The 13,480-nt window shown below is 53.7% G+C and overlaps 1 protein-coding gene across 1 annotated transcript in view; it reads left to right on the plus strand.

Moving 5' to 3' along the window:
- Window positions 1-13,480, plus strand: part of APBA1 (amyloid beta precursor protein binding family A member 1) — a 63,944-nt gene that overhangs the window by 39,884 nt on the left and 10,580 nt on the right. Inside the window, exons 5-9 of the mRNA XM_044265933.1 lie at window positions 2,587-2,619; window positions 3,621-3,707; window positions 4,364-4,549; window positions 8,917-9,096; window positions 11,090-11,302. Coding sequence (XP_044121868.1) covers window positions 2,587-2,619; window positions 3,621-3,707; window positions 4,364-4,549; window positions 8,917-9,096; window positions 11,090-11,302 — 699 coding nt within the window. The remainder of the gene's footprint in view (window positions 1-2,586; window positions 2,620-3,620; window positions 3,708-4,363; window positions 4,550-8,916; window positions 9,097-11,089; window positions 11,303-13,480) is intronic.

Below are 13,480 nucleotides of genomic sequence, written 5' to 3' on the forward strand. Positions count from 1 at the left end.
AGGATTAACCGTAAACCCTCAGGACGCATTGCAGAGTGAGTGGGTGGACAACCACTGTGCCACAGTCTGTGTCCTTTGCCCCGCAGCCTCACGGGGGCAAGCTGCACTCAGTCCCGTGAAACTCAAGGCTATTAAATGGATGGTGCCGTTCCTTGCCTTATGACCCGTGCTGGCCCTACATTTCTCCTGGGCTTCTCTGTTCCTGCAACTTCTCATTCCGGATCCGACCCCCTCCCAACATCACGTGTAAATGTTTTAAAAATTAGGATTTCAGGGCACCTAAATATCCTGTGGTGGAAAGATGGTATTACTTTAAGTGCCTAAAATACCTTTAACTCCCTAAAAGTTACTTTAGAATACCCTTCATGAAACTCAGTTTGCCCTTTTGATCCCTTCCTCGTCACCCATTCCAGTAAACACACACACGCGCACGCGCGCGCACACACAGAATTTGGTCATTCCATTGTAGCAGACTTCGTTTCCTTTGAGAAGACCTTTCAGATCACTTCTGCTTAGAGTGAAGAATTTTGACCAACAGCTGTTAGGTTTTAGTATCAAAAATATTAAGAGATTCTTGCATTCCTGGCAGGTGATTTCAGGGGAGGTCTTGGAAGATGCGCACGCGTGCGCACACACACACACACACACACACACATACAGTAGGACCCCACAGCTGTCACTCATCATGAGGAGTAGAGCTTGTACAGATGAGAACATCCCCCAGCAGGACTTACAGATTCCACAGAGGAACCCACGTGGCGTGGCGTAGCCTGGGCCCAAGGCTGCCCCACAGACACAGACACATTTCCACCGTCACATGCAGTCAAGATGCTCCTGGCACTTGCTGCCTTCTGACCTTCCCAGGGCTGATTGTTCCCCATGGATTCATGAGCACAGTAAGAGCTCTGGTGGGGAGCCTGTGTGGGAGCAGGGCTGCCCTAGTTTCCTGACTGTCCCAGAGAGTAAGTACGTGGTGTTTGGATCCCTGACTCATGCAGTCTCTCCACAGTGAGGTAGAACAGACAACACATTTGTCTCATTCGTGAAACAGAGGTGCGTTGCTGGGAGCAAAAGGGCTTTTCCGCAGGTGAGTACCAGGGAGCGTGAGGGAGCAGACGATCGTCCACCTGCCCCCACCACTGCAGCAGTCTTTTGGGTTTGGCCATTGACTCGCCATTATTCGTGCAAGGTCTGTGTGTGTCCAGCAGCCCTACCAAAGCCAAGAAACTGCATTCTGACATGGGTAAATTATAATTCTAGAACAAACACAAATGTAGCGTTCATAATGCACCAAGCACTGTTCGAGAGCTTTGCATATATGTATTTTATGCTCACAATAGTCCCGTGTTTATCCTCATTTTATAGATGAGGAAACTGAGGCACAGAGACAGTAAGTGGCTTGCTCCACGTCACACAACTAGTGGGTGGCAGAGCCGGATTCAGTTTTAGACAATCAGGCTGCAGCCGATCTCTCTCTCTCTCTTTTTTTTAATCAACCATACTAGCTTCTACTTACGAACAAAGGGGGGAATATTACACCTAGGAATAGGGATACGCCATATTAACATGACACAAATTGAAAGCAAGAATTACTAAAGATGAAAAAAAAAAGAAAAAGAGACATAGCACCTTAAATACATATGTACCTTATAACATGGATATAAAATAGATAAAGCAAAGACTGGCAGAGCCAAAGGAGACACAGACAAATCCACAGGAACAGTTGGAGATTTTAACGCACCTCTCCGTAAATTTTAGAATGAGCAGAGAAGAAAAAAGCACGTACCTAGATTTGAGTCATACCCTTGACCAACATCATTGACCTCACTGACAGTTGATAGAACACGGTTCCCAACAGCGCAAGAATGCATCTTTTGAATTCCCCCTGATATTCACCATAGTCGGTTGTGTTTTGAGCCACAGGGCTAAGGCTCAGCACAGTTCAAAGGGTTTGGAACCAGGGTATGCTCTCGAACCACCATGGAATTACTTCAGAAATCTGTAACAGAAAGATAACTGGAAAATCCCCCCGATGTAATAAAATTAATATCAATCCTAAATAATCCAGAGTCTAAAGGAGAAGTCACTGGAAATTAGATATCCTGAAGTGATCATTGCAACATATCAAAATTCGTGGGATACAGCCAAGGCAGTACTTGGAGGGAGAGTCACAGTTTTAAGTAAATAATAACAGGGGAAAAGGTTAAAAATCTGTAAATTTTCATCTCAGGAAGCAAGAAAAAAAGAACAGCAAATTTAATGCAAAGAAAGTAGAAGGAAATTAAGATGCGGATGGAAACCAATGAAATACCAAACAGGCCAACAAGAAAAGTCACAGAACTAAGTCGGTTCTTTGAAAGCATCAAATGCCTTTTCCTTCTTCCTTCGGCCCCTGCCACCTACTCAATTTTGAGTTAGGAAACGGATTGTCTGCAGAGTAGGGTGTTTTTTTAAAGTCCGTCTTCCTCACCCAGAAATGCTTTATGCCCCTCTCGATCCCCGTTTGTCGATTCCCTTTTCGACTTTGAGTCTCTGCAAATTCTTTTCTAACTGTTCTCCTGTCTCTGTTTGTTCCATGCTAAGCAGATGGCCCAGAAATTAGCCAAAAGCAGAAAGAAGGTGCAGTACAAACAACCTCATCAGCTTGGTGTTATGCCTGTTCTTTTCGTTTGTTTCTGTTCTGCCTTTTTATTATTTTGTGTTTTTGTTTTCTGCATCCAGCAAGTTTTCGTTCAGATTTCTTTTTGAACCGCCCCATTAGCCAACGTTTCTCAAAACTTAGTTGCCTAAAGTGGCTGTTTTCTGTTGCTCATTAGTCATTTCACATCCGAGAAACAACAGGGAGCAGATTGGAGATGCTAAATGAAGTCTGCGGTAGCACAGAAGTTCAGGAGCACTAATGCGGCAGGGACTTGGGTCTGTTCAATTCCAGTCACGTTTGACTTGCGGATTTTGTCAGATTGCTGGATGCAAAAAAGAAAACTCGCTAATAACCACACTGTGCAGAGTTAAACCAGGCAGATGTGCTTTTTGGGTTATGGAGCTTCTAGGTGCTTCCGGGCTGCCCGCGGGGTGTTGAGGCATTTGGGGTTCCTTCCTGAGGGGGCGGCTTCAGGAGTGGGGACTGCTTCTGTGTTGCTAAGGTGGCGTATGAACACGAAGACCCTCTTACCAGAACTGCATCCAAATGACTTCCTTTTGCACCTGCTGCAAACGTCGTCCCCCATCTCTTGGCCAGGGGCAGACTCTCAGTGACGACTCCAGGGTCTTGGGATATGGGCGACTTGCCCTTTTTTCTTCAGCTTGTTGGGCCCCACGAGCCCTGCTGAAAGGGCATTCACGATCGTTGCTCATAGAGTCAAATCGGCAGAGAGTTCCTGCTTCCGTAGGGGGAGACGCAGAGGGAATTTGGCATTTTTCGCTAGGACTTGGCGATGCGAACACTCGTCCGCAAGTCCCTCCTCTGTGGTCCCTTCGGCCTTGGTGGTCTAAATCTGGAGTCAGCACTGCCGTTCTGGTGACTGTGTCTCAGTGCCTTTGTGTGTGAGCTGACCTTGCTGCCGTGCGCCGGACTCGGGGAAGGGGTTAAGCTCTCCCCCGGTGTGCGTTTCTCTCCTCAGGCTCCCGAAGGTGAGTCTCAGCCGATGACGGAGGTGGACCTCTTCATCTCTACCCAGAGAATCAAAGTGCTGAATGCCGACTCCCAGGTACGAGCTGGCCCGCTTGCCTGTCCCGGGGGGGATGTGCCCAGCCCCGCAGGGCAGCTCAGAGTCTGTGCCCGTGACCCGAGCGCCACTGTCCTCGCCAGCGGCTCCCACGCACGCTGGAGGGCTATGTCTGCAGTGCCCACTGCCGGGGGCTGCGGGGGCATGGGGCTGCTCTTGGGACCAGTCCCTTAAAGATCCAAGGGACATGTATGCCGTGGATAATGTTTGCAAATAGTTTCGTATGTTTTGATGAGGAGATTCATGAACTTGAACAGATCAGCCTTTGAAGAAATTGTGTTTAAAATCACTCACACACACACACACACACACACACACACACATACACATGCTACAGCCATCACCCGTGCATCGTGCTACCTTCTTTTTTTTTACTTCTCCACCAGAGATTCTACTGGTTATAAAATGACTGAACTGTTTCCCCACGGGCCCCAGACACTCCCTGCTCTGGCTGTATTATTAGTCGAGGGACCGGCCCCCGGGCCTGGGTGGGGGCGTGTGAGGCTGCCCGCTGTCTCTGCAGGGCGCCCCTGGGACCCCGAATATGGACCGCATGTGGCCAGGCTGCGGGGCGGCAGACTCTCTCCCGGGCCGTTAGTTGCCTCCTGGACTTCGCATCCTCTCCCTTGCGCCCCCAGGAGACGATGATGGACCACCCCCTGAGGACCATCTCCTATATCGCCGACATCGGGAACATCGTGGTGCTGATGGCCCGCCGCCGGCTGCCCCGCTCCAACTCCCAGGAGAATGTGGAGGCCTCCCACCCGTCCCAGGATGGAAAACGGCAGTACAAGATGGTCTGCCACGTCTTCGAGTCTGAGGATGTAAGCCCGCCTCCCCTGATGTCCCTCTGGGTGACCTGGGCGGCCCCGGGGGGTGGGGGTGGGGGGCAGATGCTCTTTCTCAGAACCCGAATCGGTCTCCTTAATCGTGCACAAAACAGGTACATGGGAAACAAGGCCGAATTAACAGGCAAGGTGTTCATCGTGAGGCTTATAGGGAGACAGAAAAGAAATTAGGTAAATATACTTAATACAGAATGTAATGGTGAGGAGTTTTATAAACAAAAATAACACTGGGAGAGGAGCTGCGTCCGATGGGGTACTCAACAAAGTCGTCTCCGGGGAGATGACATTTGAGGAGAGACCTGTATCAACTGAGAGAAAGAAGAGCAGTGCAAAGGCCCTGAGGCCAGGACCTGCTCGTGTAGTTTGAGGACAGCTTAGAGTGAGAGACAAAGAGCAGAAGGAATGTGGTCAGGTGGTCAGTCCTGTGGGGACCCCAGGCACATCTCACCTGGGCATGAAGGCAGTTCTCGGTTGTGTAGGATTGCCCTCTAGACCGCAGGAAAGTTGGGATTCCTGCTCCTACCACCCCCCACCCCACAGTGGCAGGAGCACCCCCCGCCCACTCCCAGTCCTTACGAAGACCAGCCACTGCTCCTGTTATAAACCCGGGGATCCCCAGCCCCCATCTTTCCAGGTGACATGGTCAACAGAGAAAAGTCATTTACGACAGAGGCAGGGCCCGTTCTTTTTGGCTTCTTCCCCCGTCGTCCCTGGACCTGCTGGAGAGGTGTCCAGGCATCAAACCACATTAGGACCCAGCTTCTCTAAAAGTTTGATAGTCCCTCGAGGGCCAGGACCACAGCCTGGAAGGTCTGGAACCACAGAGCCCCCATCCCCCCCACCCAGAGGGACCACAGAGCCCCCCTCCCCCCTACCCGCAGGGCCATGTCGATGCTGTTGACTGAGATCTTCCTCCTGCCGCAGGGGAGTAAGCTCCCTTCCTTATAGTGAGCAGAGAGCCCTTCGCTCCTTCAAGAAAAATTGCCTGTGGTCGCCCTGACTCCTTCCAGAAGACAATTTCTCTCCAGGAGAGCATTCATCTCGCTGCAGTAAATTGCCTTCCTGCGAGAAGTCGGGAGGCAGAGGCTCTCTTCCCCGGGGACTGAGAGCCGTCACAGCTGCAGCCCCAGGGCCGTGGGGATGCTCACGCTTTTTGCAGCATCCTGTACTGGTCCGGTTCTCGAACACAGGCCCTGGGGACAAGAACGCTGGGACGGCAGGCGGCCTGACGCGCCTCTCCCAGGCGTTCTTCCTGCTGTCCCTTTCAAGCCTGAGGCCGAGCGCTCAGACTGGGAGCGGATGGGCTTTAGAAGTTTCTCAGAAGGTTTCAAAAGCTGGATTTCCAAGCTTACAGCTCCTGTGTCCTGCAGGCGGGTGAAAAGGTGGAGTTAGGCCAGCTCCCTGGGCTGCAGGTGCCTGTCACCCTCTGCCCCCTCCGCCTGGCTTGCAGCTTCCAAGGAGGGGCTGCTTGTCCTCAAGAGTTCCCGAAGAAGGGGAAGGATGGGGAAGCGAGAGTTCAGACAAGAATGGGCCTGGGGATCTTGCCGCTTTGCTTCCAGAGCTGGGAGAGCTGGCTCTGGAGCCTGCCCCCGCGAGCAGGCAGGGAGGCCACCGAGCTGGTGTGACGTGATAGCGGCCCCCGCCCTGGGCCGCCCACCCAGCCGCAGCCTGGGCGCGTGGCCTGTGCATCCACAGGGATGTGCAGCCTGCGAGCCGACCGTGGTCCCGACGCAGTCCCGGCCCTGCTGCTCACGCCTGGGGCGAGGCCTCACTCCCTTCCCCCTCTTACCCAGGACAGGGCGGTGGGTCCTTGTCGTGGCTCGTGGAGTCCCCAGAGTCACAGAGGGAGAAAAGTTCAGCACAGCCGTGGAGCCGGTTCTTACGTCCCTGTTCCTTAGCGGCTTTTAGCCAAGCTCCCGAGGGCAAGGCAAGGAGGAGGGATTTAGGACTGTGTGGGTGTTTAAAACACTGCTCTCGAGATTTTCGTTGTTCTTCTAGGAGAGGCAGTCCCACGGGGTGGGAACGAAGGTGTGCTCTGGCGTCCGTCTGCCAGGATTCAGCCCATGTCACCCCCTTCCGGGGGAGCAAACACCTTAACTACCAACCTCTGTCCCCTGCCTGTGCCGTGGGCATGATAAGCAAGACCTCCAGTTCCAGCTCTAGTGAGCTCTCAGGGGCGCCTGGGTGGCTCTGTCAGTTAAGCCTCCGACTCTTGATTTTGGCTCAGGTCCTGATCTCAGGGTCCTGGGGTCGAGCCCCAGGTAGGGCTCCCCACTCAGCATGGAGTCTGATTAAGATTCTCTCTCTCCCTCTCCTCCTGCCCCTCCCAGTCATGCTCTCTCTCCCTCTAAAATAAATAAATCTTGGGGTGGAGCAGAAAAACGGCTCTGAGAAGCAAAAGGGATTTTTGTCGTCAGCCGGCTGATACACCTGCCCAGAGCTGCCAGGAGACCGTGTGTAGGACTTGTCCCGCTCACCGTGAGTCTGGCACGTTTTGCTGCAGGAAAATTACCGATTGTTTATAGGGCAGGTTCTTCCTCGGGTTCTAAAGAGGTTTTTTTTGTTATTTTTTTTTTAGATTTTATCTTTTAGATATCTTTAATATCTTTAATCTTTATCTTTACATTTTTTTAGATTTTTTTTTTAGATTTTATTTTAAAAAATCTTTTTTTTAAAGATTTTATTTATTTATTTGACAGAGAGAGATCACAGGCAGAGAGAGAGAGAGAGAGAGAGAGAAGCAGGCTCCCTGCCAAGGAGAGAGCCCGATGCGGGACTCGATCCCAGGACCCTGAGATCATGACCTGAGCCGAAGGCAGCGGCTTAACCCCCTGAGCCACCCAGGCGCCCCTCTAAAGAGGTTTTTAGACAGTGGATGATAGACACAGCTTTTACCTTTCTGAAATCTAAAAATTTCTAGATTCTGAAATATGGCCTCAAGAGCTTAGGACGAGGGCCTGTGGTGCTGTCCTGCTTCCCTCAGTCGTGGGACGGGCGTCCAGATTGCTGCAGGGGTCCTCGGGTCGCGTTTCATGTAGCACGGACGTGGGAGCAATGCCCTGTGGCTGCTGGCTCGCCGAACCCACAGCCTGGATGACTTGGTGCGGGGAGAGGCTATCAGAGCCCAGTGCCAGAAAAGGAGCCACGGAAGCAGCTCTCCTGTGCTATGAGCTGTGTGACCGTGAGCAGGTTCCTTCGTGTCCCTGGGCCTCAGACTCCTCGCCCGGAAAACACGGGGCTGGACTCAAGCAGGGTTCTCAAGGGGGCCCTGATCCCCCTTTGTACAACAGATGTTTTGTGATGCTCTGTTCCAGTCCGGAGATAAAACTCACAGATCATAAAACCTGCCCTTTTGAAAATCTGTTCACAAGCTGAAGTACTGTTGTACATGCAACACAGAGGGAAAATAAAAGGAAAGCCAGTTAAAATAAAGCGATCCTTCCACCAGTATGTAGATGCTTGGGGCCGGCCACGCCAGAAAGGACAGTGGAGCCGTCAGAGGCTTTCACCTCCTGGAGTAGTAGGGTTAGACGTAAGAACGCGGTGTATCGCTGACCGTCATAAACACTTGTATGTGACATCTTGAATGGAGGGCCCATAAGAAAATAGATACGCAGACCCCACCCCTGCGGGATCCCCTTGCTGTGCGAATCCCAGATACCATGACGAGCACTGAGGCTAGTGATTTTCCAGAGTCACGACCCTTCTTTCCAGTAAAGTGCTAGACAAAGCCAGTCATTGTCTTCTCCCACCTGACACGCAGCTGTATTTTTTTAAATATTTTATTTATTTGACAAATCACAACTAGGCAGAGAGGCAGGCAGAGAGAGAGGAGGAAGCAGGCTCTCCACTGAGCAGAGAGCCCGATGCGGGGCTCGATCCCAGAACCTTGGGATCATGACCTGAGCTGAAGGCAGAGGCTTTAACCCACTGAGCCACCCAGGCACCCCATGCAGCTGTATTCTTGGAACGTTCCACATGCATTAGAGCTGGGCAAGTCATGCCTTTGTGTTTTATATAACCTGAAGTTGAGTCCCAGACACAGACCCACGTGGTTTGTTCCCGGTGTTACATGCACACCAGCGTCCGGGGGCACCCGAGAACCGTTTGGGGTGTAGGATGGTCCGCTCACAGCAGCAAGTCCAGATCTCTGAGTCCTGTCCCCTCAACACCACGAGCCCCCTTGTGGTCACTGCCTTAATAAAACACGTCCCTAGTAATTCTGAGCACGGGCTCTGGCCGGGATTCGCACCCTGTGTCGACCACCTGGCCCGGCTGACCCCCAGAGCTCCCTGTCCTGCTGCCCGGCTGACCGCTGTCTTCCCTCTCCGGCTGCTGTCTAGGCCCAACTCATCGCACAGTCCATTGGGCAGGCATTCAGCGTGGCGTACCAGGAATTCCTCAGGGCCAACGGGATCAACCCTGAAGATCTCAGCCAGAAGGAGTATAGTGACCTGCTCAACACCCAGGACATGTACAACGATGACCTGATCCACTTCTCCAAGTCGGAAAACTGCAAAGATGTAGGTACTTCTCCGAGCTCGGCTGGCCGGGCAGAAGTCCCAGCAGCGTGGGGCGGCCCCACAGCGGAAGGAGGCGGAACGGTGTGGGGGCAGGAGGTGGGGTGGGGAGTGGGGTTGGCAGGACGCCACTGAGGGACGGGCAGCTTTGGAGGAGAACGCAGCTCCCTGAGCTGGTCTGGACGTCTGGATGTTCTTGGGGAAGCGTAAAGGATTTGGGGGCCTGAGCCAAAGTCACAGAAGCATGGTCAGAAAGTTCGGGAATTGACTGGGGAGCCATGAATGAGACGGCATGACTGGCGCACGGGGTGTGTGTGGGAGGGGGGGGGCCCCCACAGGGTTCCGGTCAGAACTGGGGGCCTTGAACGTCTAGCTGGGGGACTTGTGCTTTATCCAGTAGACAGAAACACCTTTATGAGAAAGCATTTCCTGTTCTTTTCTTCACTGACGTAGGTCAGGTGTCCTCCGTGCCCTAGAAGCAGAGCCTGAGACAGGGATTCCTGTTCAGGGGTATTGGGGGAGAGTGCACTCGGGAAAAAGCGAGTGTGGGCACCAGGGCAGTGGGGACCCGAGAAGGAACGTGGCCTTGCTGAGGACGAGCGTCATTCTGATCCAGAGGGGCTCTGGGGCACGGATCTCAGGGCAGGCTTGTACCACCTTGGGCCAAAGGGGTTGGCAGGCCTTTGTGCCCTGTGCCAGTCAGTCACGGACACCAAGATCGGACTGTGGTGTCAGTGCGCTTGGGCCGTCTGAACAGAGCACGGCAGACTGGGCTGCTTCATAGCAAAAAGACATATTGTCTCCATTCGAGAGGCTTGAGGTCCAAGGTCAAGGTGTCCAGAGGATCAGTTCCTTTTGAGGGCTGAGGGAGACAGGGGCGTTCCAGGCCCCACACTCTGGCTTGGAGAGAACGGTCTCCGTGTGTCTTCACATCATCTCCCCTCCGCGTGTACGTGTCTGCGTCCAAACCTCCCCTTCCTGTGAGGACAGCAGTCCTCCTGAATTAGGGCCCACACCGATGACCTCATTCTAACGTGATTGCCTCTAAAGACTCCATATCCAAATAAGGCCGTATTCTGAGGTCCTGGGAGTTTGGCCTCCAACGTAGGAATTTCGAGGGGAGCGCAGCTCAGCAGCCCATCACGGGGACTGTCTCCTGTTGGGCAGCTCTCCAGAGAAGCGGCCAGCTGCAAGCTTCAGCAGCCTGGAGAAGGGACAGGGACGCCAGCCTGCGGGCCGGGGCGGGGCGCGGGGGGGCATTGTCAGACCCCAGCAGCCTCCGGCCGTGACTAGGATTCAATACATACATACGCTTTTTGTCAGAGGCTTCAGAAAGTGTTGTGTCCCTTTGTAGTGTCTCTGCAAACCTTCGCAGGCTGCAGGTATCAGACCTGACTCCTGTCTTCTCCTCCCTGCCAAGGAGGGCCACACAGAACTCCGTCTGTCTAGAAACACGGTCTTCCTACGTGCACCTCCAACCATGTTGGTTGTGATAACCTTAGCCCCCCTCCTTTTTCCTTTCTCTTCAGCTTGCTCCTTGCAAAGAAATGTTTCTATAATGTCTGTTTATTTATTTTTACCTCAAGAATCTTAAATGCTGGGGAGGGGGTGTTGGTGAGCGCTGGGGAATAGGGCAGCCTGTGCAGAGACTCCAGAAGCTATTTCTGGAAATCGTAAATGCCCCCGCCCCCCCGAACGTCCCCAGCCACACAGCCTCTCCTCCCGCTCCCTGGGGACCACAGGAGAAAAGCACCTGGAGCCCTTTGTGTTCATGTGGCCGCCGCAGGCTTGCTCCCCTGGAACAGGCATCACGAGACGACATCATTTCTTACCAAATGTCGTGGAATCCAGAGAGGACGGGGCTTGTCCGGGTCAGAACCGGCAGGGAGATGCCGTTCTCCTTCAGTGACGATGGGAAGTGGGGCAGGGGCTTGGATGTGTGCCGCTGCCCCGGTGGCTGCTGAGTCAGGTTTCTGGCTTTGCGTTTTCCTTTCAGGTCTTCATAGAGAAGCAGAAAGGAGAAATCCTAGGGGTGGTGATTGTGGAGTCCGGCTGGGGGTCCATCCTACCCACCGTGATCATAGCCAACATGATGCACGGGGGGCCTGCCGAGAAATCGGGGAAGCTGAACATCGGGGACCAGATCATGTCCATCAACGGCACCAGCCTGGTGGGCTTGCCTCTGTCCACCTGCCAGAGCATCATCAAGGTACCTGGAGGTGGGAAAAGGGGCTGATGTTACACAGCTGAGATGGAGGATGTGGGACCGCTTTTTATTCATTCATGTTCTGAGCAGACACTCAGTGTCGGGCCCAGAGGAGGGGGGACACAGGTAGTAAAAGTCTGGGCCTGCGCTCAACCTCTGAACCACCAAGTAACTAATGCAGACTCCTCCCTGAAATCGTACCTACGTCGAAGCAGTATATTTGGCTCACACAGTACTCCTGTCTGTACAGTGCGCCTTGCAGACATCACTAGTCAATTATAGCACTCCCTTTCCCGAAGCCAGACTCAGCCCTAACTGAATTTCCCGCCGCTCAGGAGCCCCGTCACTTAGAGTCAGCTAGATGCACTTGAGGTCATGGGCCATCCCCGCTGGAAATCATGGCAACGCTTCAAGTCCGAGAGCACATTTTCCTTCGCGGTGGCTGCGGCGGTGACCCAAGCGATCGTGTCCTGCCCCGGAGCTTGCGTATAACAGGATCCACACGCGCCCGGTGTCGTGAGAAGGGGGGACTTGTGGGGCAGGCCGTGGGCTTCCCTCTCGCCCCTGAGCCTAGTTACTTCTTGTTCAGCCCAAACGGACGCTCTTGCCTAAGGCTGAGAATAGCTACTCACGTGAGACTAAAACGTGGGTATTTGAGAGGAAGAAATTAGATTTTCTTCTTAGAAACCAAGCACTTGTGTGTAGTTTGTCGCACAGAGCGGGACTTGCCGGCAGCATGGCCAGGAGGGACGTTCCGCCTTCGTTACCGTGTCTGTCGGCCCCGGCCCCGCCAGGCCCCGAGACCTCCAGGCCGACCGGGATTCCACGACACGGTCTCGTCCCTCGGGGTTCCCTGAAGGCCTGGGAGCTAGAGCTCAGCCGTGCGCGTGTGTAGGAGAGACGGAGGGAAAATGAATCCATCTTATTCCAAACTAAGGGCAAATCACAAAAGCCAGCATCCGTGGCTGGGCAGCCCAAGCGTGGAAGTCCGAGTGTAGAGGACGCAGGGATGGGTGCCTCTTTGTGTTTCGGGACGCAGATGTGTTCTGGTTCCTCACAAGATTATCTTACCCAGAGGGAGAAAAGGGTCCTCTTGGGCCTCATTTATGTTTGCTACATCTTACACTTAAAGAACTTCTACCCCTTCTCAGTGTACGTTAAAGATTAAAGAACCGAGGGGCACCCGGCTGGCTCAGTCCGTGGAGGTGTGACTTCTGATCTCGCGGTCGTGAGTTCAAGCCTCACTTTGGGTGTAGGAGTTACTTAAAAAAAAAAAAAAAAAAAAATGAACCTACTTTGAACGTACGTATTCATTGAGACGTGTTTAGCTGGGCCTCCGTGAGGCTGAGCTGAGCTACGGGGAAGCCAGAATGTCAGCCTGCGCGTGGAGGATAATTCATAACTGGAAGGTTCCGTGTCGGGGCGCCTGGGCATCTCAGTCGGGTAGGCGTCTGCCTTCGGTTCAGGTCGTGATCTCGGGGTCCTGGAATCGGGCCCCATGTCGGCTCCCTGCTCAGTGGGGAGTCTGCCCCTCTCTCTTTCTCCTCCTCTCCCTCTCCCCTGCCCCCAGGCTCATGCGTGTGTTCTTCCTCTCTCTCTCTCTCAAACAAATAAAATCTTAAAAAATAAAAGGGTTCAGTGGACCCTAATGGCAACAGAGAGGTGAAGATCTAGGGCCATGCAGAAGAAGGAGCTTTTTCTGATTTCGAAGGGGGACTTGGAAGGAGGGGTAAGACATAGGCAGGTGCATAACAGAAAGGAAAGCAGCCTTCAGGGGTTCCTGCTGGAACCGATGGGCAGGCGGCTGGCTTTGCAGGCGGCCGAGACAAGTCGGAGCCCGGCCAGGGAAGGCTGAGCTGGTGCCGTGGTCTTGTGGCAAGGCCAGGGGCAGGGGCCAGAGTGGGGATACGGGATGCACGTATGTTTGGCAACGGAGTCGCACGGGCGAAGGTTCACGGATGCCCTTTCACACGGGCGAGCAGGGCCCTTGTGAGCGTGGTGTGTGCGTGAGAAGCGCTGAGGGGCCGTGGGAACCAGACACGGTAGAGGCCGTCTGCGCCCACGAGCTTGGCGTTGCTGGGGAGGCGAGAAGCTGCCGGCGGCTGGGCGCGGCGCCCCGGCCTCATTCATTTGCTCATGGAGCCTTCACCGCAGCCTGCCGCAGGGTAGGGGCTGGTGTCG

This window comes from Neovison vison, chromosome 9 (genome assembly GCF_020171115.1).
Source record: "Neovison vison isolate M4711 chromosome 9, ASM_NN_V1, whole genome shotgun sequence".
Taxonomy (NCBI): Eukaryota; Metazoa; Chordata; class Mammalia; order Carnivora; family Mustelidae; genus Neogale; species Neogale vison.